The following is a 27837-nucleotide window of genomic DNA, read 5'->3' on the forward strand; positions in this document are numbered from 1 at the left end:
TTCAGTCCACCCACTCTGCACTCTGTAGAAAACTTGGTATTTGAGGTATCAGTGGGCCTTCCAGTCTTGTTTTGTTTTGTTAGACTAATCAATAGAGGCAAAGACAAGGTAGTTGGCATTGTGCTGTAATTTATTTTAAACGTTGTTGCATTTGTCTGTTTCAGTTACTGGCCGAAGAGTTGCCCCTGCGCCAGGGAATTCTAAAACAATTAAATGAAACTGGAGGAACAGTGCTTGTCAGTGCTCCCATAAGCCCAGAAGAGCAAGATAAACTTGAAAATAAGCTCAAGCAGACAAATCTTCAGTGGATAAAGGTTAGACACTAACCATCTTCCTTGTCACATTTGTTAAATGTTGCAAGCATTTGCATTTGTTTTGTTTCACAATGTTTAATTGGTGGGGGTGGAGGAGGGGGACTGGTTTGTGGATTGTTGTTGTGGGTTTTTTTTAACTTAACCATTTGATTTGGTTGTATGATTTGTTGTGGATGGAAGGAATGGTGATGGTAGATGATGGTACATTATAGACCACATTCCAAGAGAGGCACCATTATTACTTTACATGAATTATTCTGAAGAATTAGACTGGAAAAGAGATGAAGTAATTAATTCAGTATTCAAATGTATATTGACAATATGTAAGGAAAATGAAGGTGGTTCAACTCAACAAGTATCATAAATCAAAATTACTTATCCTTACCTATAATATCTTGATCAATGATTAATACATGCTTACCTTCTCCAAAAAGGGTTTTATTTATTTTTATTTACTTATTTATTTACTTACTTGTGAGTATTTGTCTTTCTACCTTGGATACTTTTAAAATCTAATAGTTCAAAATGTTAATCAAATTAATGCATATTAACTGTTTAAAACCATATGAACTTAAAATGAAAAACAACATCAATTGATCCATCACTTTATCGACAGACAGTCCTCTTCCTACTGTACTGCTGTGGCAGCTTTATCATAAATTAAGTGAATGTATATGTATGAATCTGCTCTGAATTCTCTATTCTGTTCCATTTGATTACCTCTGTCCTTCAACTAGTACCACACTGGCTTAATAACAGTCATTTTTCAGCAGCTTTATTGGGATATAATTTATATACCATACAATTCATCCATTTTAAAATGTACCCTTCAGTGAGTTTGGTATATTTACTTTTTTAATTGTGGTAAAATATGTATATGTAACATAAAATTTGTCATTTTAACAATGTTAACATGTACAGTTGTGCCATTTACTATATCCACAATGTGCAACCATTGCCATTATCTATTTACCAAAAATTTTTCATCACCCTACACAGAATTTCTATAACCATTAAGCGATAACTCCCCATCTCCCTACCCTACTCCAACAAAATAACCTCTAATTCCCTTTCTATCTCTACAAATTTGCCTATTCTAGATTTTTCATATAAGTGGACTCATACTATATTTGTCCCTTTGTGTCTAGATTAATTTAACTTGGCATAAGATTTTAAAATTTCATCCATATTGTAGTGGGTATCAGAACGTCACTCCTTTTTATGACTGAATAATATTCAACTATGTGTGTATGTATATGTACAATGTATTTATGTACATATACACATATCTATGTGTGTATATACATATATGTGTTTATATACATACACACATATATACATACATATGCATTTTTATATACAATATGTATGACACACACACACTTGTTTTATAAAAAAAATTTGGGATCTGGTAGTGTAAATCCTCCAACTTTGTTCTTGTTAGTCCAGACTGTTTTTGCTATTTTGATTCTTTGGTTTACCAAATAAATTTTGGAACCAACTTGTCAATTTTTACTAAAGCCTGCCAGGATACCGATTTGAATTATGTTGAATTTGTAGATTGATTAAAATTTTATACAATATTGAGTCATCTAATCCATGAAAATGATTCACCCCTTCATTTGTTCAGATCTTCTTTAATGCCTTTTTACAGTTTTCATTCAAGAGGAACTGCACATGGTTTATTAGCTTTAATCCCAGATACTTGACATTATGTTCCCATTATAAATGGGATTCATTTCAAATTTTAATTTTTCTTGTTGCTGGTATATAGAAACAGAATAGATTTTTCTCTGTTAAGCACATATTCAGAATCCTCGCTAAATTCAGTTATTAATATTAATGGTTTGTAAAACCTTTTGAATTTTTTTAATGTACAGAATTGTGTCATCAAATAGAGGTAGTTTCTCTCTTTTCAATCCTTATGATTTTTTTTTTTAGCATAAACTTGGACCTCCAAAACAATGTTTAAAAGAAGTGGTGATAATGGGAAGCCTTGATTCTTCCCTGTTTCAAGTGGAAAGCTTTCAGTAATTGATCATTACATACGATACTTCTTGTAGGACTTTTTATAGATCCTCTTAGTCAGATTAAGGAATTTCTTCTTAATCCCAATTTTTTATTACGAATAGATATTGAACATATCGTATACTTTCCCTGGATTTATTGAAATGATTATATGATTTTTCTCCTCCATGTGAATGTTATGAATTACAGCCATTGTTTTTAGAGTGTGAAACTTCTCTGGGATCCAGAAATAAATCCTATTGGTCACGATGTCTTGTACTTTTTATAGATTGCTGGATTCAACTTTCTAATATGTTCTTTAGAATTTTTATATCTTTGTTCATGACAGGAAATGGTATGTAATATGTTTTAGTCCTTCTCAAGTATTAATAACAATGTTAGATGAGTCTTAGAAAACAAGTTGAGAGGTGCTCTCTTTTTTGGGGGAAGAAATTGTTGAAGATTAGTGTCATTTTCCCTGAGATGTTTGGAAGAATTCATTTGTAAATCCCTCAGTGTATGGGGTGTTTGGTTTTGTTTCGTTTGGTGATACTTTTTGATAATTGGTCAATGTCTTCAGTAGATACAGGGATAGTTAGATTTTTATTTCTTTGTGTGTCAGCTTTTGTAAGTTGTGTCTTTCAAGGAATTTGTCCTTTTGTAAGCCACTTTCTCTTTGGGGGCTGTGGAGTTTGTTCATACAGCAGTGATATATTTAAGAATGAGGAAATAGAAGGACAGCAAGCTCTAAGTACCTGGGTGGGTCTTGTTGACTGCGGTATTTTACTTTATGTGCTAAGGTAGAGAGCTCAGTCTCTTGCTGAAAGAGGTCTTTTAAGTCTCTTTGTATAATGCAGTAGGCTTTATTCTGAGGTGTTCATACCAATGGCTTAGATTCTTTCCAGATGAGAAATTCAATTTCTTCAGTTAAGAACCACACACTTTTTGTTTTGATTTATCTTTCTTTTTGCCTGTAGGTAAGTGCTGAGAGAAGACCATTTATTGTGTGGTAGTTTTGATATAAAAGCAAATTTCCATCTACAGACTTTCAGAACCCAAATTTTACACGCTTCTTAATCCCAAACACTGGCATCTTTTATCCAAATGCTCTGCAGGTTTTGCCAAGGTCAGATCTAAGGCTTCTTCTCCTTCACTTTATATGTCCCCATATGTGCTGTCTATATATGCTTTTGACCTTACAAGGGTATTTTGAAACCTTTTATCCACTTTTGACCACAGTTCTGCTACCTTACTGAGCATATTGAATACCTGTTAACTTTGTTCAATCCAAAATATAAAGCAAATTGTCATCGTTTAACCCAGGAGCAAATCCATGCCAAGAAGATATTGCAAAACTATAATTTTCATGTAATATGAAATGGCTTTTTTCAAAAATGGCACAATTGCTTCTAAAGAATCACTTGTTATTCATCAGTACCTGACTAAATTGAGAGGTATATGAAGAAGTTATACCAAAGAAAGTTTCTGTACATAGATGATTTGAAAAGAAAATAATAGAGACTTAATTTTGAATTGTGTCAGGTTGTTCATTATATTTTTAAATTGATGATTGATGCTAAAGTTCCTGTAATAGATTATTTACATGACTGATCAAATATTTTTGAAGTGAAATAAGTACCACCTTATAACATTAAATTCAAAATTTGTGTTTTGATGTCTATAATTTAAGCAACTAGGTATTTGGGAAAAATCCCCTTTTATTTTTATATATCAACACTTTCTTTCAGTTGTGTGAATAATCAGAATTGTTTAAGAAATTAATTTAATTTTTTTCCAACTGAAAAATGTAAATTTCACTTTTCAATTTCAAAATAGCTATGTAAGTATATAGATACTAGGTTATGGAGAGAATATATTTTCCTAGTAATTAAATTTTGTAGCCACATAACAACGCAAATAAAATCATTACTTATAGGAAGGGGAAGAAGGAGGAAAGATGCCCCAAAATATTCCACTGTATCTCAGTATGACTTGATATTACAAAAAGAAACAAAAAAATTATAATTGTAAGGAAATATGAGTGAGCTATGTAAAACTAACACAGTAGCAGCTTTGTGAATAGTGAAACATGAGTCAGGGTTTTATCTGTTCTGGAACAGAGTAACAAGTCAAGTTTTTATGATGGAAAATTAAAACTAAGGCTATAAACACCATCTTGTGTAGATTTATATTACTTTATCATCCATAATATTTGTGTCTCATCCCAAAAGTGTAATTTTAATACTGTACCTTTGCCACCAAATGTCACAGAATTTGGAGTCTTATTCATTAGTCATATTAAAAGGGAATTAATTGTCTCTTCTCAATCCTTATGCCACCCTATCCCTGTTGGTTTAAATTTAGGAATAGGAAGTGAATGATCAGTGCCAGATTTAGGTCAATACATAAATGAATAGTAAAAAAAAAAAAGGTAAGATGGTCAAGGTGATTAAGAGACATTCTTGACCATCATTAAATCTCAATTTTTCAGTCATTTGAAGAGGGAAGAATAAAAGAGACCCCTTCCCTGTATTCTCCAGCCCCCCATCTCCATTACAAAGTCTACAATGTGTGTTAAAATTCTGACTAGTATCTCATGGTTGCTAGGATACAAACACGCCCATTCCTCAACAGATAGTATCTCCAAAAATGTCCTACCATGACAGTCGTTGGTGGCAGTTACCTTTCTCCACAGCTAACTCTAATATGTTGAACCCTGTGTATTTAGCCAACTGACCAATTACTTTGGCATCTTTATCTTTCTTACTGAATAGAGAAAACAGCAATTGGAGATAATACAGCTATCCTTTTAAGGGAGTCCTATAATGGGTTCATTGCAAAACTGTGTTGACTTGCTTTGGCTCAAGTAGTGGCTCTTCATAGCAGAGATGGGAAATGTTACTTTGAAGCTGAATGGCTTCCTCCAGATAAGGATCATGAAGTGGTATCCTCGTTTTCATCTAATGCATATTTTGAGCTTTACAGTCTTTAACAATATTATCCTTAAGATCTACAAAATGGGAATGTTATTAAAGTAGCCTCTGTGTGTTTTCTTCTCTCTGAGCATCTCATTCTGATCATACACGTCTGACTTTGTGTTGATTTCAATATTTATTACTCGTCATACTTCTTTGTACATGCTCTGAACTTGTGTATATGTGTGTGGGGGGAGGTTCTCCCTCCCTTCCTACCTCTCCATATCACTCTCTTCCTCTTTCTCTGACAATAGTGTCTTTGCCTATGAATTACCATCTTTGCAAGTCTATCATGAATCCCCTTTTCTATATGTGTATTTGTATGTGTCAGGTTTTTTTCAGCCTGTGTAGTGTATGTGACACATTCTTCCCTACTCTCTCTCTTTTTTGACTCTTTATCTTTTAATCCTTCTTTCATCTTCTCCTTGTCATTTTGTGTCCCCTTTTTTCCCCACACGTTATGTGTAGGTGTTTTTTTTTTTTTCAATTCCCTATTATCTAGAACCAAAATATATTTTATCAGTCTTTATTTTTGAATCGTATTGTATGCTTCCTGAATTGAAAGATGGAAAGATGGAACATTTATTTTGTAGACTCATAAGGTTATTCAGATGGCAGGAGCCTAACAAAGCTGAAAAACTCTCACATTTTCTAGATTAGAACACTGAGTCTTAGAAAGGTTATGTGACTTATCTGAGAACACATTGTCTAAATACAAAAGTTATTCCAAAATGAACAGTTTTTTAACTTTTCAGTGATGCTCAAATGATTTTTTTTTGTAGATAATGTACTAGAAACAAACAAAAAAAAACATGGTTTCTCATTTCATTCCATTGATCCTTTGAAAGTAAAAACTTTTTTAAACAAAACTGTTCTTTTTAAGAAACTGAGTTTTTGTTTTGCTTTTTGCCCTTTTTGGAAAACTGGATGCTATGTTTTCAAATTATTTTCCAGAACGTCCTTTCCTGTGGAACATTTGTGATTGTGTAATACAGGAAAGCATATTTATGTTTCAGAATTAGTTATATGTCTACTATTTTTGACATTAAGTAACTTTACATTCCTATTAGTTATAATAAATAAATTTCATTTTGTTGAACAAATTTAAATTTTTGCCTCATATTTTGCCATTATTAAGTAATGCGTATAAAGACTTAAAATGTTTTACAAACACAAATAGGAAATTTTTTTAGAAAGTGAATTTCAGTTAAGTATGTCTTAATAAAAAAAAAATCTGATCCACTTTACCTAGAAGAAATAAGGTTTAAAAATATATGTAGCATAGGTTTAATAGAGGAATAATTTTTGTAATATTGATAGCAATACAGGTATTGTTTGCTAAATAGTTTGAAGCTGAGAGTTGAGTGAGGTAGTAATAATTAAGTTTACAACAAAAGCATCCTTGACTTTGCCTCCTATAATTTCACACTGAAACGGGGGTCCTTACTAGGTTGTGTGTCATGAGTACCTCTCAGTTGGCTCTGACAATCATGGTTTTGCCTATTACCTCATCATAATTTTCAGTAGCTCCCTCTTTCACTCTCATGAGTGTTCCCCTTTAGAAGATTGAAAAAAATGTATTTGGTCACTCAGTTATGAAAATGAACTCTTAAGGTGGGCCTGACAAAGTCCTCAATAAGTATTATTATTCTTATTGAATAAGAACATCAATGCTATGGTTCTTTTGACACTTTAGTGAAGTTAAGAAATCTGGCCTGTCCAAGAAACCTGATTGCCATTACTACCAAATTAATCACAATTTAATGACAATAAGTTTATAATAATATGTGGCTTTTAACATTCCAAATGATTGAAATTTCAGGCAATGCCAAGAATGTGGGTCAGACGTTTTACAAACAAATAAAAAGCAAAAGGAGTTGGGAGGAGGCAGTTTATCATGGTGATGAATAGTAAGGTTTATGGCTTACAGATTCCATGCTTTCCCCCAAATCCAGGCAATTGTAGAATATACTTTCCAGGTTGTGGTGAAAATTCAGCGAGACGGTGCATGGGAAATGCATAACACAGTATCTGGCACACTGAAATTGGTCAAAATGTTAGCTTTAATTTAAAAATTGGTGCAGTGCTAAAACAGAAAAACACAAAGACCAAACACAAAATTCCTGCTGAGTCACCTTTTTTTTTTAAAGTGTGGTAAGAGTACTTAACATGAGATCTACCCTCTTAAATTTCTTGAGTATGATACAGGATTGTTAACTATAGGCACTATATTTTATAACAGATCTCCAGAAGCTTTTCATCTTGCATAACAGGAACTATATCCATTAAACAACTTCCGTCTCCCTCTCCTCCTTGTCCCTAGTAACCAGCATTCAACTCTGTGTTTCTATGAGTTTGACTATCTTAAACACCTCATATCAGTGGAGTCATGCAGTATTTGTCCTTGTGTGACTGGCTTTTTTTGCTTAGCTTAATATCCTCTAGGAAGATCCACATTCTTGTATATGAGAGGATTTCCTTCTTTTTAAGGCTGAATAATATTCACCATCTTAAACAGTTATAAATATGGCTCTTAGGGAGAAAACTGAAATACATGTCACCACTATGAATCCAAAAGCTGAATGAGAGGAGAGACAGAGGCACCCAGACCATGGAAGGACCTTAATGGAAGGCGCAGAGGGATTTTAGCCTGTGCTCTCCCATTCCATTGACCTCATTATTCTCATTATCTATGATCAACCAGCATTTCAGGTCAAAAGTATTGGGAAATGATGAATTTTTCTCATTCCATTGGCTATGAAGTCCATGTAGTCCATGATTGTTTTCAGCACCAACATTTTCACGTTTTAAGCATGAGCATAATTTTAGATGGCCTTTTTAACACTGAGCATCTTTGCAATTTACTCACCTGCCTTTAACTCAGAAATCCAGACAGAGTGTAACTGAGCCTCCACACTGCTTCCCTGCCCCTTCCTCTACCTTCATTCTCCATGTTGGTTTCCTCCTTTTTGGTGGGGTGATGAGAAAGCATGTGTAGTAGAAAGTTTCACTGGATCCAGTTAATGGTCTATTAGGAAACATCAACCTAATGCTAGACAATTTGTTCATTTCAGTCCAATGCTATTTTTAAAAATATGAGCAAACAAAAATCCAGCATGCATTATAAAGCACTGATACTTGTGCAACAATTCATTTCTATATTAAAACTTTACTTTTCCACTATATACATACTGACAATGTGCACTGTGTATGAAAATTTGTCATTTCAATATGATGTGGACCACACTTTATTAAAAAGGTAAACTAATTTCAGACGAAGAACAAATGTGACTATTCTTGGAAAATTTCTTCCCTGTTCATAATGAATTTTAAATGAAGAAAAGTATAATGATGATTTAAAAAGGAAAGAAATTCCTAACTCTGACGTTCAGCGTAACATTTTTGAAGTAAGTCCTTTATTAAGCACAAAGATGTTTGCCCTATAGCAATGAATTTTAGAAGGGAAAAGAAATGATATAATAAGAAGAGATTTTGCTGATATAAAAAGTTGTTCCTTTTGTTTCTGGAATGCCTTCTCTTTAGAATGACTAGATTATATAGTGTCAACCCTGAAACTAGAGGAGTTGCCTTTCTAATAATTTAATAATCTTGAAATAGCCTTAATTGGAGGTTTTCATACACCAAATCCTTAAACTGAGGTTGAATAACAAATGAAGATTAAAGCTGTATTTGAGAGCACAGGACTGTAAATTCTAACCCAGTTTCATTTATTATATTGTGTGCAAAGCCAATAAGTAATGCAATGATAAAATAGAGTAACAGTGCTATTTTTAGTAAAAGATCAGGATCATACCCAAAATGAACTTTTCTGTCATATCTTTATACTCATACTGCAAGATGTATGAGTTTATGTACCTAAAAGAATTTAATACTAAATCCTGACTACTATATGCATGTCAGCAGACCCTTAATGCTTCAAACTCTAGAAAAGGGACACTGTATGCTGGAGTGGTTGATGTATTCCATTTTTGTTGTAGACCACCTGCCAGGGCTTATAACAGATCTGTAATGGATTTCTTACCTTTTATTGTGTAGAAAATAGATTGATAGATTAAGCCTGGGGCCAGTGAACCGTGGAACCCCAGGTTTGCAGGAAAGAGTTTATCACCCTTTGATGTTATTTCTGTCTCATGTCAGCTGAGAAGGATGAGCTAGATTATCTGAGAGTAAGCTGGATGCCAAAATCAGCATTCCCCTCATTTATCCACCTTATAGTTCAGAGCAAGGCCACTGTGTGGATTATGAAGGGACTGATAAGAACCTGATGGACAATTTTTGTTTTGCTGCCTTTAAATCTATTTACTGATGTTAGAACTAATTGCAAGATGTCAAAGAGACAATTTCATTGTTTGCTGCTGGAGAAAATCAATCTGTTTTGCTTTAGAAGTAAAAGTATTTGAACTGAATGGTGCAGTTATAATTTTTGAACGTTTTCAGTTATCACTGGGAAAAGTATACACCATCTTTGGCATGGTTGGCCAAGTGTGGAGGGAAAGAGATGGACCAGGAAATGGTCCAGAAACCAAAGTCATTGCAAGGATATTTCAAAAAAGCTGTTTGTCCTGATAGTTGTGATCTATAGGCAACCTGTGACTGATGATCATACCTTAAAGGCAGTCTAAAAATAAATTTTTTATGAAGGTGACACATTCTGCCTTTCCATGATGTGGGTGACATCAACAATTTTGAATAGAGCAATAATTCTCAGACTTATTTAGACATTTATAAAAGAATGATAATCTGTAACTCAATCACAATTTAAATGACCATCCTGAAGATTGCTTTGATTGCTATTTCTATTACAAATCCTGGACCGATACAGTTACCTCCTTGACGCTGCTTTATTGTTGTTGTTGTTGTTTTTAACTTTTTTTTATTGAGTTACAGTCATTTTACAATGTTGTGTCAAATTCCAGTGTAGAGCACAATTTTTCAGTTATACATGAACATACATATATTCGTTGTCAGATTTTTTTTTTCACTGAGAGCTACCACAAGATCTTTTATATATTTCCCTGTGTTATACAGTATAAACTTGTTTATCTATTCTATATATGCCTGTTAGTATCTACAAATTTTGAAATCCCAGTCTGTCCGTTCCCACCCCCTACCCCCTTGGCAACCACAAGTTTGTATTCTATGTCTGTGAGTCTGTTTCTGTTTTGTATTTATGCTTTGTTTTTTTGTTTGTTTTTGTTTTTTAAATTCCACATATGAATGATCTCATATGGTATTTTTCTATCTCTTTCTGGCTTACTTCACTTAGAATGACATTCTCCAGGAGCATCCATGTTGCTGCAAATGGCATTATGTTGTCGGGTTTTATGGCTGAATAATATTCCATTGTATAAATATACCACCTCTTCTTTTTCTAGTCATCTGTTGATGGACATTTGGGCTGTTTCCATGTCTTGGCTATTGTAAATAATGCTGCTATGAACATTGGGGTGCAGGTGTCATTTTGAAGTAGGGTTCCTTCTGGGTATATGCCCAGGAGCGGGATTCCTGGGTCATGTGGTAAGTCTATTCCTACTCTTTTGAGGAATCTCCATACTGTTTTCCATAGTGGCTGCACCAAACTGCATTCCCACCAGCAGTGTAGGAGGGTTCCCTTTTCTCCACAGCCTCTCCAGCATTTGTCATTTGTGGACTTTTGAATGATGGCCATTCTGACTGGTGTGAGGTGATACCTTATCTCTCTGTAGTTCTGATTTGCATTTCTCTGATAATTAGTGATACTGAGCATTTTTTCATGTGCCTATTGATCATTTGTATTTCTTTGGAGAATTGCTTGGTTAGGTCTTCTGCCCATTTTTAGATTGGGTTGTTTGTTTTTTTCTTATTATGTCGTATGAGCTGCTTATTATTTTGTTTATATCAGTGATACGCCGCTTTCTGCTAGAGTCATTGATGACGCTGGTGAAGGGAGAAAGAAAAATTAGTTTTCAGGTGCTGTATATACTCATGCATTGGCAAGAAATACAAGATAACCCAGGAAATGGGAAAATGAATAGAAAAGACACTCGATGTTTAAGATGTTACAGAGTTTGAGAGCAGATGAAAACAAGTTTTAAGTACTAAAATAATTAAGGAAGATGTTAACATTAACCTCTTCAATTGTTTATCCTAGAAATGAGAATGCAACGTGATTAAATAATCACTTCTACTTTGAATGAAGAATCAGTTCTCTTAAGATACTGCTTTCCAGTTTCTCACTTAACTCCTATGTGGTTACTTCTGAAATGTGATCTCAAATATTGTAATGGTTTGTGTAATGGCTGTCCCTCCTCCATCTTCCCTCCCTCCTCCACACCTCATCTCAGTCCTAGAAGGATCATTAAAATTGCGGTTAATAACTTAGTCCCAGTGCAGATTCACCGTTCACTAGCTTGTTTGCCTCCATTTCCTCATGTTTACATTGGCAGTGCCTTATGAGGCTGGTTTTCTCATCCCCAGGGTTCACTTGAGGAACTAAGGATACAGTATATATTATAATACTTTCTTATATTTTAAATTGGGATTACTGTTAAAAGACAGGCATCATAAAATTCTAATACCAGTGGTAAGGAAGAGAGGGTCCATTTGTAATCATGTAGAGCAGCATTTCTGAAACTTTAATGCATACATGAAGCACGTAGGGACTTTGCTAAAATGAGGTTTCTGACTCTGTGGGTCTTGTGTAGGGTGAAATTCTGCAGTCCCATCAGGCTTCCAGGTGATGCCAATGCTCTAGGCCTTGGTCTCCATTTTACATAGTAAAGACATAAAGAATGGCTGTCAAGAAGCTGTGTGTGATTTGATCAGAAGTCCCATTCAGTGGAATATTCAGGCAGTGTATTTCGAGATACTGGCGAGGCTTTTTCTAAAACCTTTTGTCTCTTAGTAGGTGTGAAGCACGTCCAGCCAACCCCAGAGGATACATATTCAACTTTCACAGAACCCATGAGCACATGTGTATACCTTTGAAGAATTGCCCTTTGGGGATTTATACCCAGACATGCCCTCCTCAATACCTTGTGCTCTCAGATCCCTTCCAGGTCCTTTCCCTCCTATGCTGTATATTGCAAGAGGCTGACTTCAGCCCACCTTATTACCCGGGCCTCCTTGCTCTCCTGCTTCTGGATAGATTTAGCCAATAGGAGGCATTGGCAAGGGACTGGAGAACAGAGAGGAGAAAAGTCAAGGTGTTTTTTACCTCCTCCACTGCTTCAGGCAATGGCTGAGAAAGAGTATGTAGCTATTAAGTCTTGTAATAATGATCTTCTAAAATCCCTTCTCCACTGGTTACCTCCATTAGTTTGCTGTGAATTTTTGTTCAGGTGTCTTTGCAAAGCATTGTGCCTGCCTTCAGTTACACTTAGAAAATTAGCATTTTATTAAGATTTAAGACTGGTATTTTTAAGAATTCTCAACCACGCCTTACTCCCATTTCTGGCCTTTCCCTAGATATTGGTTATCCAGTGCTACAAAGTGAATCACGTAGGTCGCTTACCCCATAGAACTTACTGACTTAAAATGCTAGCCATTTATAATTGCACACAGTCTGTGGGTCACCTGGACTGATATAGCAGAAGCTCAGATGATCTCAGGAGGGCTCACTCATGCATTTTCAATCAGCTGATGGGTTGCTGGGGGCAGGCTTATCTAGGGTGAGCTCAGCTGGGATGATTCACCATTGCTCCATTTGATCTCTCATCCTCCAGCAAGCTAGCCTAGACTTTTTCCCATGCAGAAAAATAGGATTCTAATATAGGAAGCAGAAGAACATCTTCTTGAGGCCTAGGCTTGGAGCTAGCTCCTTGTCATTTCTAACACAGTCTGTTGGCCAAGCAAGACACAAGGCCGGTCTGGATTCAAGGGTTACGGAAATAAGCTATACTTCTTGATGGTAACAGCTTTAAAAGTCATATTGCAAAGAAGTGTGCATATAGGAAGGTCATCAATGCAGTCAATTGACCATTACCTTTAATCTCTCAGGTTTCTCACTCATCTCAAAAGCAAGATATTCAGTTAGGATATATTCCTAAGTATTCAGCCTTCTAATCAGCTAATCTTGACTCTCATATAATGTTAGCTCAGAATCAACACTCTCAAAAGCCAGTAGTCTTGAGGGTCACAAAGTTTTTCAAGGATACTTTATGCCAAATCCTCGGAGGGTAGCAACATTCATTTATTAATACAGTCAATATTTATAGAGTGTCTCTGATACGGTAAGTATCATGCTAGGAAAGGAGGATAGAGTTATGAACAAAATAGAAAGTTGTGTTTATAGAACATATATTTGGTGGGAGAAGGCAAACATTAAAACTAATTCTGTAATTATAAATGCAGCTGTTCTCATTGTCTTTTTAGATTTCTTAGGTTGGAGGCTGAGCTACTGTGATAAAGAGACTCCAAATTTCAATGCCAAGCAATATCTTTGTATCTTTTTCACATACAGCCCAGCCTGGGTACATAGTTTCTGCTCTAAAAAATTATTCAAGGAAACCACGCTACCAAGATAGCTATGCTATCCTCACTACATTGCTACATTTAAAACTTTCCACAACAATGCCGCAATTGTCCTTGCACTTTCTTTCCCATCAGTAGTGCACGGTCACTACCTCCCCAAGACAGATCACCCATAGTCCCATCCACTTACTAAATCCAGCTCAAAGCCCATTACCTGTGGGTTATATAATATCTTCATCGCAGATGTGGCTCCTCATTGTCCAAGAACCTATAAAGTGAAAGTCGTACCCTCTGCTCCTACCCAAATCTTAATGGTGGAGCAAGAACAAGCCCAAAGATAATAAGAACAGGACCATCTCTTTAAAGCTTATATTATGAATCTGGTGCTTTCCCACACTCCTCCCCATACCCCTTACATCAAACCAAGATTTCAAATAGAAGCGAGGAAGGATGATTGAATAGAACTTCTTTGAAGGCAGAGATGGAAGGAATAAGATGGCTTTCTATATAATCCCACCATCTAAGTAATAATTGCTTAGTTTGAATTGTGGTGACAGCGTAAGAGCCTATAACAGAGGGCCTGACACAGTGCAGAGGAGGAGGGAATGGTTGTTTCAGGTAACAATGAGACAAACACATAGTAGGTACAATAATTTGGTCTGGAAAAAAAAATCTCAGTTGAGTTCCCTAGTTCTAGATACTTTTACCGAAACTGCTCAGGGTTAAGGGCAGCCTTTCCCTGGATGCACAAGAAGTTTATATTTCCTTTCTCTCATTCTACCTCTGACCTGGATGCCAACCTTGTCATTGACTTATTCTTCACTGGGACCCAAAGTCATTATATTAATCCTGGAAGAGACAGAAGGCCACTGCCTCCACTAACAATTTACGTAATTATTTTCCTACAATTTGATGCTAATTAAAATGTGAAAAGAGTGGTGATAATATCCACAAATGTAATAAGGTCACTTTTTATTCCTGAGAGCTAAGATAATGTCACCAGAAAGGATTTTGTGTATATTCACCTAAGAGCAGGAAAGACGAAGAGAGACGGAATAAGGTAAGAGAGCCCAATAGTCATCACATAGTCTGGCAGAGGCAGTGCAGAGTATTTATTTCAGGGACTTTTTAAAAATGGGCTTCTGTTTGGCTTTGGATATTTGACTTGTTTCTGCATAGTTCTGCATATTACTAGCTGGCTTAATTCAAATTTTGGTTCCACTCTGTTCTAGTTATATAGGCTATGTAACAAACTGCCCTAAAAGTGATTTAAAACAACAAAACGTTATTATATGTCATGATTCTGAGAGTTGATCACAGTATTCTTCTGCTTTACATAGGGTCAGCCAAAGCCCTGGGAAAGCTAGAAAATCCAAAATGGCCTCCCTCACATGACTGGCAGTTGGTGCTGGCTGCCAGCTGGGAACTCACCTGGAGCTATTGGCCAGCAGCCTCTGTTTGTTTCTGTTTGGTCTTCTCCATGTGTCTTCTTGGGCTTCCTCACAGCTTGGTGTTTGGATTCTATGAAGAAGAGTTCCAAGAGATCACCAATGTTCAAGTGCTTTTCAGGCTTCTGTTTGCATCACATTTGTTAATATCCCATTGGCCAAAGCTAAGGCGTAGGGCCAAGCTGAGTCACAATGAGAGTGGGCTATGCATAGACCTGGATTCTGGGAGACATGATTAACTGGGGCAGCCCAATGACTGTGTACCACACATTCCTTACTAGCGGTGTGGACTCTCTGTGTCTTGGTTTCCTCATCTGAGTATAGAGACCAAAATGATGATACAAAAATGGACTAAATAGAGAGATGTAACACACGTAAGCTTAGATCTGTGCCTGGTATATAGTAAAACACCAATAAATACTAGCTATTTTTTTTTAGTATTATTCCTACAGAGCTGAAAAAAAGTTTTCCAGACAGTGATAAAGCCATAAAACAGTGACAGATTAAAAACTTCTACCTTAATCTGCCTTCCCCTCAAGCCCTTCAGCTGCGCCATTGTGTGAATGTTAGCCATGTTGTGAAACCGCCAGCACACTGCTCTGCAGTGCTGGGTTGCTCCTGGCATGAGCCACTACTAGTCAGAAAACTCCAGGCAAACATGCCTTGTATACCTACTAGGGGTAGGGGATGCTGAGGGCTCAGCCAGGGCAAAAGTTCCTTGGTAAATTTGTCTAGAAGATAAAATTCAGGCTTTCCAGCTCCTTTGTAATCCAATTGTGGCTATTTCCAGTATTTTCTCCCATTGGTCATTTTCACTCAGGTTGCCATTCTGGTGAGACTGCCCAGTGTTCCTTTTATCCTTTGTGTGTCCTACTCTGCCTGGTCTACCTAGAACGTCTAACTTCTTTCTTTCACTCTTACTCCACAAATCAAAGTCTGACCACTTTATACTCCCATGATGCCCAACAAGACTCATCTTGTCTTCCTGTTACCCTCAAGCCTCCAGCAGTATTTCTGTTACTGTGTTCATTACTTTCTACCTTGTGTGTGTCAGCCATTCAGTTTGTATCATTTCTTTATTTGTTTATACATCCATACCGAGTCTGCAGTAGACTGTCCAGAAAGAAACTTAATCCTCTTTGGAGTGTTCCTCACTCCCTAAGAGAACTGAAGAGTTCTGGCTGTGTTAAGAATGATAGATAACATTTACTGATAGTTTACTGTGTGTTGGATACGATTATAAGTATTTTGCTTTGTTAGGAAGAAAATAACCTAAGACTACCCAATATTAGTCTAGAACAAAGCGAAATTTTGTGGTAACCTGTCACATACTGAAGGGTCAGTAAATATTCACTGTTAAATTGATTAATGATTGTTGATGTGGTGGTGGTGGTGATGATGATTTTTATTATGTGAGTAGAAAAATAACTTTTTCCAATAAATCTGTGTCCATATCTTTAGAAAAAGATAGAAATTCCATCCTAATTTATGTGCCTTTGAGAGGACACCCCTGGCACTAAACCATCAGGCAAATGCCACCATCTGTGTGATTTCCTTCCGTTTGCCAATGTAGGCACAGCAGGTACTATTAGGTTAACCTTTTCTTTCACCAGCATCCTCTTAAAACAGTAAACACTTGGGCTGCTGTAAGGCTCTAATCCCAAACTGCAAATTTAAAAATCTCTCTCGTTCAGAACATAATGATTGAACTAATACTGGATCACATTACTTTGCATTACAGGATTGCAAAAGATGGTTTATAGGTATTAGAAAAAAGAAAGAGAAGTATTACTCACTAACATTAACCAAGAGATTTTATGGTGTAAGAATAAAATGATAAAATTAGTTATAGTAAAATGGTGTGAATTTTCACCTTCTGTGACACTTGGAGGATTAGTCCTAACCCATAGTTAACTGAGTCAATTGATATATTGATTAGTACTTTTAATGTTGCAAGTGACAGGAAAACCTGTGTATAACTGACTTAATAAATATCATCAGGGTTCTGTTTCCATTTTTAACAGTTTTCTGGGTTTTGCCTTTCTGTGTCAAGTTATCAGCTTCATCTGGCTACCCTTATGGAGGCAAAAGTTGCCTGCAGCAGTTTCAGGGCCCAGCTTTTGCAAAAAACCTTTTCTTCAGGGTCATTCTTTCCCAAAGCATCCAAGAATGATTTCCTTAAAACCAATGAAGGTAGGTAGGTGGTTAGAAAGTTCCCTAAACAAAAAAGAAAGGAAGGAAGGAAGATGAATCGATGGATGGATTAAAAAAAGGTAACCAGCTAATATCCATAATATTGTTTGGACTCAGTAGTGATTACAACATTGTGTCGATACTTTCCAAATGTAGGCAGGTTGTAGATAATCATTTAAACAAAAATATATTTTTCTCTAGCAGATACTGTCTGTGCCCCCAACGCATATCTCATCAGCACTTATTCCTAAACATGCTGACAGATTTCCAAGTACCTGAACTTGCTTCTTTTTCTTACGGCTTTCTCTGCTTGTCCTTGGAGCAGCGCAGAAAAGTAGGAAAAGTAAGGTCCTTTAAGGCCCCAGTTAGTGGGTGAATTCCCTATCCTCCTTGCCCTTCAGATGTGATAAATCCAAGGTTTGCTTCCTACCTCTTCTCCCAGAGCTCCCAAGTAGTATTAAGCTTCAGCTGCCTGCAGTGATGATTTGCTTGATAACGTACCCTCTATTGGCAGTTTTCCTTATTTTGCTTTTTCACACCCCACTGCTATGTCCTGGGATCACATCCCAAAATTACTTGAGTTCACATTTTTGCTACAGGGTCTACTTCCAGGCAGACTCAAATTAAGACAAATGGCTTTTACATGCAGGTCCTTAGGAGGTGACCATGGATATCACTTGAATCAGAATTCCATATCATTGCTTTTCACCTTTATGTTAAGTTAGGATGAAAGTGTGTTAATTCTTCCCTGACTTTTTTCTGTTCTGTGTCACTTGTATTCTCAGTTCCCAAATAAAGTATGACCACAACCAGGGAAGGAAATGAAATTTAAAGTAAATGTCCTACTTTAGAAGTTCTAAGTTTAAGATGGGGGCCTGAAATTGAGATTATAAACAAAAGTGTAAATCAGCATGAAGTAAAATGTGATACTGGAGTTGGTAGGGGAGGGTTGCTTGATTTTACCGCAAGCATTAGAGCTGCTTAGTGAAGGAATTGCAACGAATTGTGTATGTGGAGAATAGACAACTGACATTACTCAAGGAGACTTCTGGAGAAGTTCACTGTAATGTTTTACTACATTAGAATAAGAATGCATTTACTCAATATTATCATGATATCAAAACAGTGATAAATGGATACTGTCTTTAAAGACAACTTGAAATTAAATGTATCACATATTTCTATTCAGCTATCAAGGGCTGTGTCATTCCTGGCATTATAAGAGAATTCTACTGTTTCACTTTCAAAACCTTCCAGAGAGACAAAATTTCTCAGTATGTGTCTTAGATGGAAGTATACAATTTGAGGGAAAAAGGAATCAGGAAAAAATAACTTTTTCAGAAAATTCACTTAAAATCATCTGTAAGAGCTGATAGAAGTCTTGGATGGTGTTTTATAGAATGGAGTTTAGATTGTGAAAAAAATTTCAATTTAGTTTCAGAAAGTTAAGATCTGACATAGAGTTTTAAAATTCATTTCATGATTTTCCATGCATTTCAAAACCTCAGACTCATTCCTTAAATGGGAATGGCATAGAACTATTATTTTTCGTGTATAAATTGTACATTTCTCAACGGTTTTCCGAAGTTCCAACATGTTTTCATCATCTCCATGTTATGTAAGAGTACATATACCTCAATTTCCATATTGTAATTCACTCTACTTCTTCCTCACTCTTCCATCTCATCCTCTCAAAACCTGTTAATCTCCTTCCCTCATTTTCCTTCACCTCTCTTGTTCCTTTTCTCCCTTCTGTCTCCCCATAATTTATGTTCTTTTTTACATGAAATCTCTTTCTCTTTTGTTAGCACTTACGTTCTTAACTTGTTGAAGGGAGCGAGTTTGCCAATTCTCCACTTTCCTTCCATTCTCTCACAGGGTTTATCTTTTCTATGTGTTGAAATAAACAGTTCGAAATAAACCCTGCTTCTAATTTAACATGCACAATTTAGTCACCGAGTGAGAGTACCCCCAAAGAACCAAGTTTAATTTTTTTCTTGACCCCGAGGCAGTAGTTTACCTAAAAGCAGTCTTAACAGATTTTGGCATTCATGGCTACAGAAAGCTGTGGAGAATTTTTAAAAGGATGATTTGAAATAGCAACAACACAAAGATAACTTGAGTGGTTCAGATGTAAAATGCTGAAATGAAAGTGTATGAATGACAGTATTCATTCATCTTGATCATTGTGCTACTTAAAATTTGAGAATGAATTTTTGGTATGTGAGAATGTACATGAAACCCTAAATGGTTTTACCATTTCATTTGAAAGTGTATTTGGTCTCGTATTTCTGAAATTGAAACTTTAAAGTAGCCTTTATTTCTCAATAACTCATTAAAATATGGCTCTTTCCTACATTTGTAATATTATCACATCATATCTCAGTATTATCATATTTGCCTCTTAAGTTTAAAAGATTTCATATTAGCTATCTATTGCTTCATAACAAATTACCACTAATGTAGTCTTAAAATAAAATACATTTTTTAAAAACTTCAAGATATCGGAAGGATCAGAAGTCTAGGCTTATCTGGATTCTCGGCTTCAGAGTCTCTCACAAGGCTCTATTCAAGGCATCAGCTAGGGTCGATGCCTCATCTGCAAACTCAGCTGGATATAGATCTGCTTTCAGGTTCACATGATTGTTGGCAAGATTCAATTCTTTACAGGCTGTTGGGCCAAAGTCCTCAGTTTCTTGTTGACTGAAGTCACCCTCAGATCCTTGCCATATATGCCTCTCCATTATGACATTTTGTGTCATCAAAGTCAGCAAGACAGAGAAACTGCTATCGAGGCAGAAATCACGACCTTATGCAGCCTAAAGTGAGATCCCATCATCTTTGACATCCTCTTGTTGTTAGAAGTAAGTCACAAGTCTTACCCACTCTCAAGGGGAGAAATTATGCAAGAGCGTAAATACTTGGAGGTGGGAATCACTGGGTGCCATCTTAGTCTGCCACCGTATTTTCTCTGCCCCTCTGCCTTTTGACATTTGAAAATACAGCTAATCATTTAGGGATCTCCACAAAGATATATTTTATATTTGCAGATGCACCACTTTTAGCATTAGGGAAATGCTTGTCATAGACCTTTATGTGAAATAATACATTATTTCAAGAAATTGAATTTGATTTTTTTTCATATTTTGAAAAGTATATGGGATCAGTGGAAACTAGACTATCATAAGCAAGATTTGCATTGGATTACTGTAGATTTTCCCTATGAGATACTATGGGGCTAAAACCATGGAGGCTTTAAAATTAAAGTGACTCAAATTCATCTAGTTTTCATGCAGAATTTCTCATACTAATTTAAATGCTCAGATTTAGTATATGGTGATTTTCTTTTTATAAAATAAATATCCATGAAATACCAGTTCTTCTCTTAAGGGTATTATGACAATTATTTCCTAGTGAAATGTAAGGATATCCTTGAAATAACTTTATGCTTTCATTTATGTTATGAACTCCATATTGAAGTAATTTTTTCAGTAATTAAAATTCTTATTACATCCGTGAAGAGCTCTGTCTCTATTGATGAAGTTTTATTGCAAATGGAGAACCATAATTTTTTTATCTATAATGTCATTTTAAAAATACATTTGACTTGTGTGAGTAGATGTTTGTACTCACATTTTGCTTTTAGTATTCACAGAAGAATTTTTATATATATTTTTGAATAACTAGGTTACGACTTTGGAGTGGAGGTGGTATAGGGCAGTATTTGTCGTGTCAGTGACTCTCAGCTTCCACATTTTTCAAATGAAAACTTCAATCTTTTTAACATAGCTGGTTATATAATACGTCATATGTTGGTGAGAGGAAAATAATCAAAATAAGAGACCAAGAAGAATAATAAATATATGTTCAAAGTTTCATCAGGCTTTATTTGAATGAAATTTTGGACACAATATCCAACTTTTCCTTTCACATTAGTGCTTTCCAATATGGTAGCTACTACCTCCTATATGAGCACTACAAACATGGGTAGTCCAAACTGAAATGTGCTGCAAGTATAAAATACTCACCAGATAGCAAAACCTTAGAATAAAAAAGTAAAATATCTCATTAATAAATTTTATACTGAATACAGGTTGAAATGATAACAGTTTAGCTATATTAAGTTGAAGAAAGTATATTATTAAAATTAATCTTTCCTGTTTCTTTTTACTTTTTAATATATAGAAAATAATAAATTACATATATGGCTCACATTGTATTTCTTTCGAAGTGCATTGGTCTAGGTAAACAATGGCATCAGTAGTGTTGAGAGAAGCAATAACCTGAGCATTTGTCTCTATGGAGAAGAAATTACATTAACCCTACAATATATATTTGTCCCCGAGTTACTTAGAACTGAGTCATTCTGTTTTGTTAGGGATAGGTTTTTATTCAAAACCTCTGCCTGCTGTAACCAACCATCTAATCAACAAGCAAACAAAAGCCTTGAAAGGGGAAAAAAATCACTTTTTCAGTCTATTCCACATACCTAGTATGGAAAAGAAAAACAACACAGATACAGAACTAGAAGTATAAGGGATATGTCTTTAATTTCTTTTGGACTTAAAGTGGAGTGCTTGATATCTAGATGATGCTCAACCAGTTATTATTGAATAATTGTGGTATGAAAATCAGTTACATTTTTTAGCAGCACATTAGTAGGAAAATACATGTTAACTAATTTTCATCACCTAAGCAGCAAATTGATGCTGCCCTTATATTGCTCTGCTTGTCCTCAACTTACTGGATTACTCAGCAGTGGCGTCATCTGCACCATTATCTGTAAAATTTTTCAGAACTTCACAGTTGATAAACCAGTATATATTTAACAGTGTTTCCCACACATTATCGCAGTTGAATCTCACAAAAATTATAGGAGGTAGATACTGTCTCCTTTGTTCAGAAAAAGAAATCCAGGTTCAGCAAGGTTAATTGACCTTGTTTAAGATCAGCATGTTGCTAAGTGACAGACAGTGTTCACTTTCTTACAGAACTTTGCATATCAAAAGAGGTTTATGGAATTAACCTTGGAGAGCAGGAGTTAAGGGGTGAATATTTTATCTTGTTGCCAGTCTTAATAATCATAGATTTGATACTGAGACTGCTAGTCATCTCTAATAAAGGGAAGTTAGTTTGAAGGTGGTTGATTGATTAGTGATTGACAGAAATATTAGTTTTCAGAATGAATTCACTAGAAAACTAAAACATTGGGTTTATTCATTCAATAAGTAATTGAACATTTGTTATGTGCATGATACCAGGCTAAATGGAAACTTAAAATGAGTATGGATTACAGTCAGGTAGGAGACAGAGTAACCTTTCAGCCCTCTCTAAGCCCTCTATAACCTTACAGTCTAGCTGGGACGATAATCATTTAGATGGTTGAAATGGCAACAGAGGATAGTAATACAGGAGATATATGAAGACAAATATTTTCTCAAATACATTACAGAGGAAGCAAAATAGCCTTTGACCACAGTGTTAAGGGAAGCCCTCATGCAGACCTTGTTCCCGTCTGAAGTAGGATTTGAAGCAGTCAAGAAAAGAAGCTCATTGCAGGTGGAAAAATTGTAAACAAAATATTACAGTAGGATTGCACCTGAATACAGTCAGGTGATTGTGTTAGAAATTGGAAAAGCACGTTCGGGCGGAAATTTGAAAATCTTTATCTGACAAGCTAAGGGACTTTGAATCTTTCTTTTCTGAGTAAGACACGGTGGTCATTAATGACTGTTGAGTATAACTCTGTCCCATTAAGGACAATAGACTTAACTGCTTCGAGCATCAGTCCACATCAGGGAGCTAAGGGACCTGCTATAGATTGTCTTCAATAATTGCTTCATGAGGAAAGGCCTTGACTCTGCTGGGTAGGTGGTATATCTCCCTGGTAGAATACATCATAGCCTCTAGAGGAGCATGGGTAATTTGATCTTTCCCTATATGAACATAAAGGAAACCCTGGTAAATCAGTCCAGAGGGGAGGGACTCCTTGTTAAGAATTTAGTTTTATTTTAGAAAACTCAATCTGATGGCAGTGCAAAGGCTGAATTACAGCAGGTAGAGACTGGAGGTCTAAAGACCACTTTAAAACTTTTTCCAGTAGCTCAAGTGATAAGGGCTTGAACTAGCTTCCTGCTCTGGAAATGTGAAAGGCCAGGCTGAATGTAAGAGATATGGTGTAAAATAAATGGACAATCCAGAGCGAATTACATATGGGAAAACAGGAAGCAGGATGAAGGGGAATTGTGAAGTTCAGGTACTGCAAGAATTATGGACTCTGTTCTACAAAAGAGAAAAGTGGTTTAGGGAGATTACCCAATACAGCTGAGACCCGATAGCTCCTAAGTAGTAAAGCAGATCATTAAACCTAGGCCTTACAGCTCTTAAGTTATTTGTTTTACTACACTACACTTGACTTCAGTTTCAGATTTGGTAAATTTGAGGTGAAAGCAGAATGAGACTGGGAACAAAATGTTAACAGAAATAGTCTAATGTACTTACTACAATAGACATTGCAGTTTGTATGGATTTCAGCAGGGATGTTTGTACTACTGGGATCTAGGCATTTATTTACAAAATATAAATATAAAAATTGGATTTAAATATAGGACTCCATTGCAGATTTGGTGAGTTAGATTGTCTGGTGTGGAATTTACATATGCATATTAAAGCAAAACAAAACAAGAGCCCCTGCCCCTTTGATTCTGCTGTGGGTTCTGGTTAAGAATATAATGGGTAAGAAAGTAAACCATTATTCTATGAAATTTTTATTGTCATAGTTAAGATTAATTAAAATGATTTTGTAGGCCCTTCTGCCTTTTAACTCTGAGGGACACAGAATCCAGATTTGAAAATCACTATCATATTTCAGAAATACATTTATATTTACCCCTTATTTTTATTTTATTGCTTTCTTCATTTTTCATCACATATTTGTTCATCAATTGCTTTTGATAGACTTCACTTTCTTTCAATCTTACAGATGAGATTGCTCCTTCTAAAAATCAATAGGAACCTGCTGATTTTATTTATTCTAATATGAAGGCACATAAAATGAATATGGCCAAAAAAGGTTAAAAAGTAAGCCTGTTTTTCTAAAGACTGGATTGTCAACTGAAGCAGAAAATTATATTCAGTGCATTGGATTTATGCATTGTTTTAGTCTTCTCCAACCAATTTAGAAATGCACTTTCTTATAAAATTGAGATTATTACAAACCCTGTGCTAAGCAGCTGAAATAATGTGTCTATGCCAAGGTCATATCTTAAAAGTTTGGAAGAACATATTGCAATTGAATATAAGTTCATGAATGTACTCTGTATAATTTTCTGACATATTTCAGTAACTTAATTTTAATTTTTTACCTAATATTGTCTTAATTTTTACTTTATCTTTGACAATGTTTCATACATATTCATTGCTTGAATAAAATTAAGCAGACATTATTCTAAAGTCAATATTGGGTCTGCTAATGAAAATGGCTAAGTTAATTAACTAAACGGCAACCCTCACTGAACTTATTCAAAGCTATTTCCCTTTGTGATGTGTTTTCCTGAAGAAATGATGCATAAAAATTAAACTTTTATTCTCGATTGTTCTATATCAGCCTCTATATTGTTACTTTACATGTTACAACCTGTTGCATTATGAGTAATTATGAGATCACCTCAATTTAATGGCAGCAGATCAAAGATAAAACCCTCAGGGATCATTTAAACCATCATTCTTGAGGAAATGATTTTTTAATATTGTTCTATCAGAGTTGGTTTATTGTTGATAATATAGTTGGTAATGCTGTATTGTATATTTGAAATTTTCTGAGAGTAGAACACAGGTGTTCTCACAAAAAAGTACATATGTGAGGTGATGGCTGTATTAGTTAACACATTTGGGTTAATGTGATAGTTCATAATGCATACGTATATCAAATCATATTATATAATTGAAATATCTTATAACTGTCAGTTATACTTCAATAAAACTGAAAAAATAGAGCAAAATGAAACTAAACTAATATTTTTAACATATAAAAGTAGTTTTAAGTCATAGATAGATAACTTCATATTTTGTCAGTTAATTTTTGTTTATGCATCCATAAGAAATAATAGTTTTCAAAAATGGAAGGGGAAAAAATACCCATTTTAGCAGTGCCTATACCAAATTGTCATTTAGGATTCTGAATAGAATTGTTTCCTATACTCAACAAGGATGAAAGTCTAAGCAAAAGTAAATCCTGGTTTTGTGGCACATTAAGTACTTTTCACTTTGGCGGTCTTCTTTAAGTCAAAGAATACAACAGTACAAATACAAAAGTAAGTTTGAACATCAGTATTTACACAAAGAAATCATGACAATGTTTAAAGAAGCTGACAAATTACATATATGTCATAAGATTGAGAAAAATGGCAGAATGTTTTTTGGTAGTTAACTACTCTATACTGTATCATACTTCTTTCCCTGTCTCCCTTGCTGCATCCTCTTTTAGCACCTCTTCATGTAAGAGAATCAAAAGATAATATGGTCTTTCCTCTAGCATGGTTCATTAAAATTTGACCTTTATTGTTGAGAGTTTAGAAAAGTTCCTTTCACATTCACAAGTCATTATTGGTGATATCATGTAAGTTATTAGAATTATCAACTTCAGGAAGTTTCTTTAACATATAAAGTGTAAAATGTGGGATCATTTTGAGTTATCTTATACAATGACTACTAAAGATGTTCAATCTAGCTGCACTGAGCTCTGCTTCTACAGATCACTCAAACTTCATTAAGGAAAACAGGTATCATACAAATAAATCATGGACTGTTTAGCCCTGCTTTTTTCAAAGAAATGGAGAAGAATAATGTCTTAGTTTAAGTGAACTCAAGAACAAAATCTAAGACAAGAAATTAAAAGCAGGAATGTTGATCCTCAAAAGTAAGACTGAAAGAATAGGGTTAGTGAACAGAAAAAGATGAAATCCCAGAAAAAGTACTCCGGTTTTGGAGAATTCACTGAGGTAAAATAAGTAGGAAGATGTTAGCAATGTACAAAGGAACTAACCATCACACCCTAGCTATGTTTGAGGTGATGCCAGCCACCAACTATGTGTTATGAGTGAGATATTTGTAGAGCAAAATGAGCTCTGTTCACGCTGTTAGTAAGGCTTGGCTTCTTAATAGTTTCAGGTCCTCCCTTCACTCTACTTCTTCTGAAGTCTACTTTGTTGTAACTCCATTTAAAAGTATTTGTCCCTATAGCATAAGTTAAGTACTCCATATGATGGTGTGCAAAATTCAAACCCAGCCCATCTGCCACCATTTTATTACACATTCCTATCATAACTGGGGTTGCAAGAATTAGCAAATGAGGGCAGAAGACCTGAATAGATGTTGTTCCAAAGAAGACATACAGATGGCTAACAGGTCCGTGAAAAGATACTCAACATTGCTAATTGTTAGAGAAATGCAAATCAAATCCACAATAAGATATCACCTCACACCTTTCAGAATGGCTGTTACCAAAATGTCTATACCTAACGTGTTGGTGAGGATGTGGAGGAAAGGGAACCTTCCTACACTGTTGGTGGGAATGTAAATTGGTGCAGCCACTATGGAAAACAGTATGGAAGTTCCTCAAAAAATTGAGAATAGAACTACCATATGATCCAGCAATCCCACTCCTGTATATATAGCTGGAAAAAATGAAAATTCTAATTTGAAGTGATACATGTACTCTCGTGTTCATAGTAATATTATTTACAGTAGCCAAGACGTGGAAGCAACCCAAGTGCCCATCAACAGATGATTGGGTTAAGAAGATAAGAGACACACTCAAATGGAATAGTATGCAGCCATTAAAAAGAAGGAAATTCTTCCATTTGCAGCAACATAAATGCACCTAAAAAATGTTACGCTTAGTGAAATAAGTCAGAGAAAGACAAATACTATATGCTATCACTTATACGTGGAATCTAAAAAATATATAAATGGGTATATATGCAAAACAGAAACAAACTCACAGATAAAGAAGACAAACTTGTGTGTATCAAAGGCAAGAGAGATGAATTTAGGGTATAGGATTAACAGGTATAAATGATTATGTATAAAATAGATGAGCAATAAGGATATACTGTATAGTACAGGGGATTATAGGCATTATCTTGTAATAACCTATAATGGAATATAATCTACAAAAGTACTGAGCCACTATGCTGTACACCTGAAACTAATACAAAAATTGTAAATCAACTCTAATTCAATAGAAAGTAAAATAAAACATAGAAAGCCTAGATTTTTTTTAGTATACATATGTATCAGATACTGCCCGAAAATATCACTAGGAAGTACACATTGTTTACTTGAAATTCAAATTTAAATGGACATCCTGTATTTTTACCTGGCAACACAAGTCATAAGTAATTCTTTTCTATTCCCCACATATTGTGA

At 35.2% G+C, this 27837-nt stretch overlaps 1 protein-coding gene across 9 annotated transcripts in view; it reads left to right on the forward strand.

The window, feature by feature from the left end:
* DMD (dystrophin) overlaps positions 1-27837 on the forward strand; it is a 1947932-nt gene that overhangs the window by 1245197 nt on the left and 674898 nt on the right. For all 9 annotated transcript variants that reach the window (XM_064483309.1, XM_031445593.2, XM_064483311.1 and 6 more), the window contains one exon: positions 165-314. In XM_064483309.1, coding sequence (XP_064339379.1) covers positions 165-314 — 150 coding nt within the window. The remainder of the gene's footprint in view (positions 1-164; positions 315-27837) is intronic.

Source organism: Camelus dromedarius, chromosome X, assembly GCF_036321535.1.
Source record: "Camelus dromedarius isolate mCamDro1 chromosome X, mCamDro1.pat, whole genome shotgun sequence".
NCBI classification, from domain to species: Eukaryota; Metazoa; Chordata; class Mammalia; order Artiodactyla; family Camelidae; genus Camelus; species Camelus dromedarius.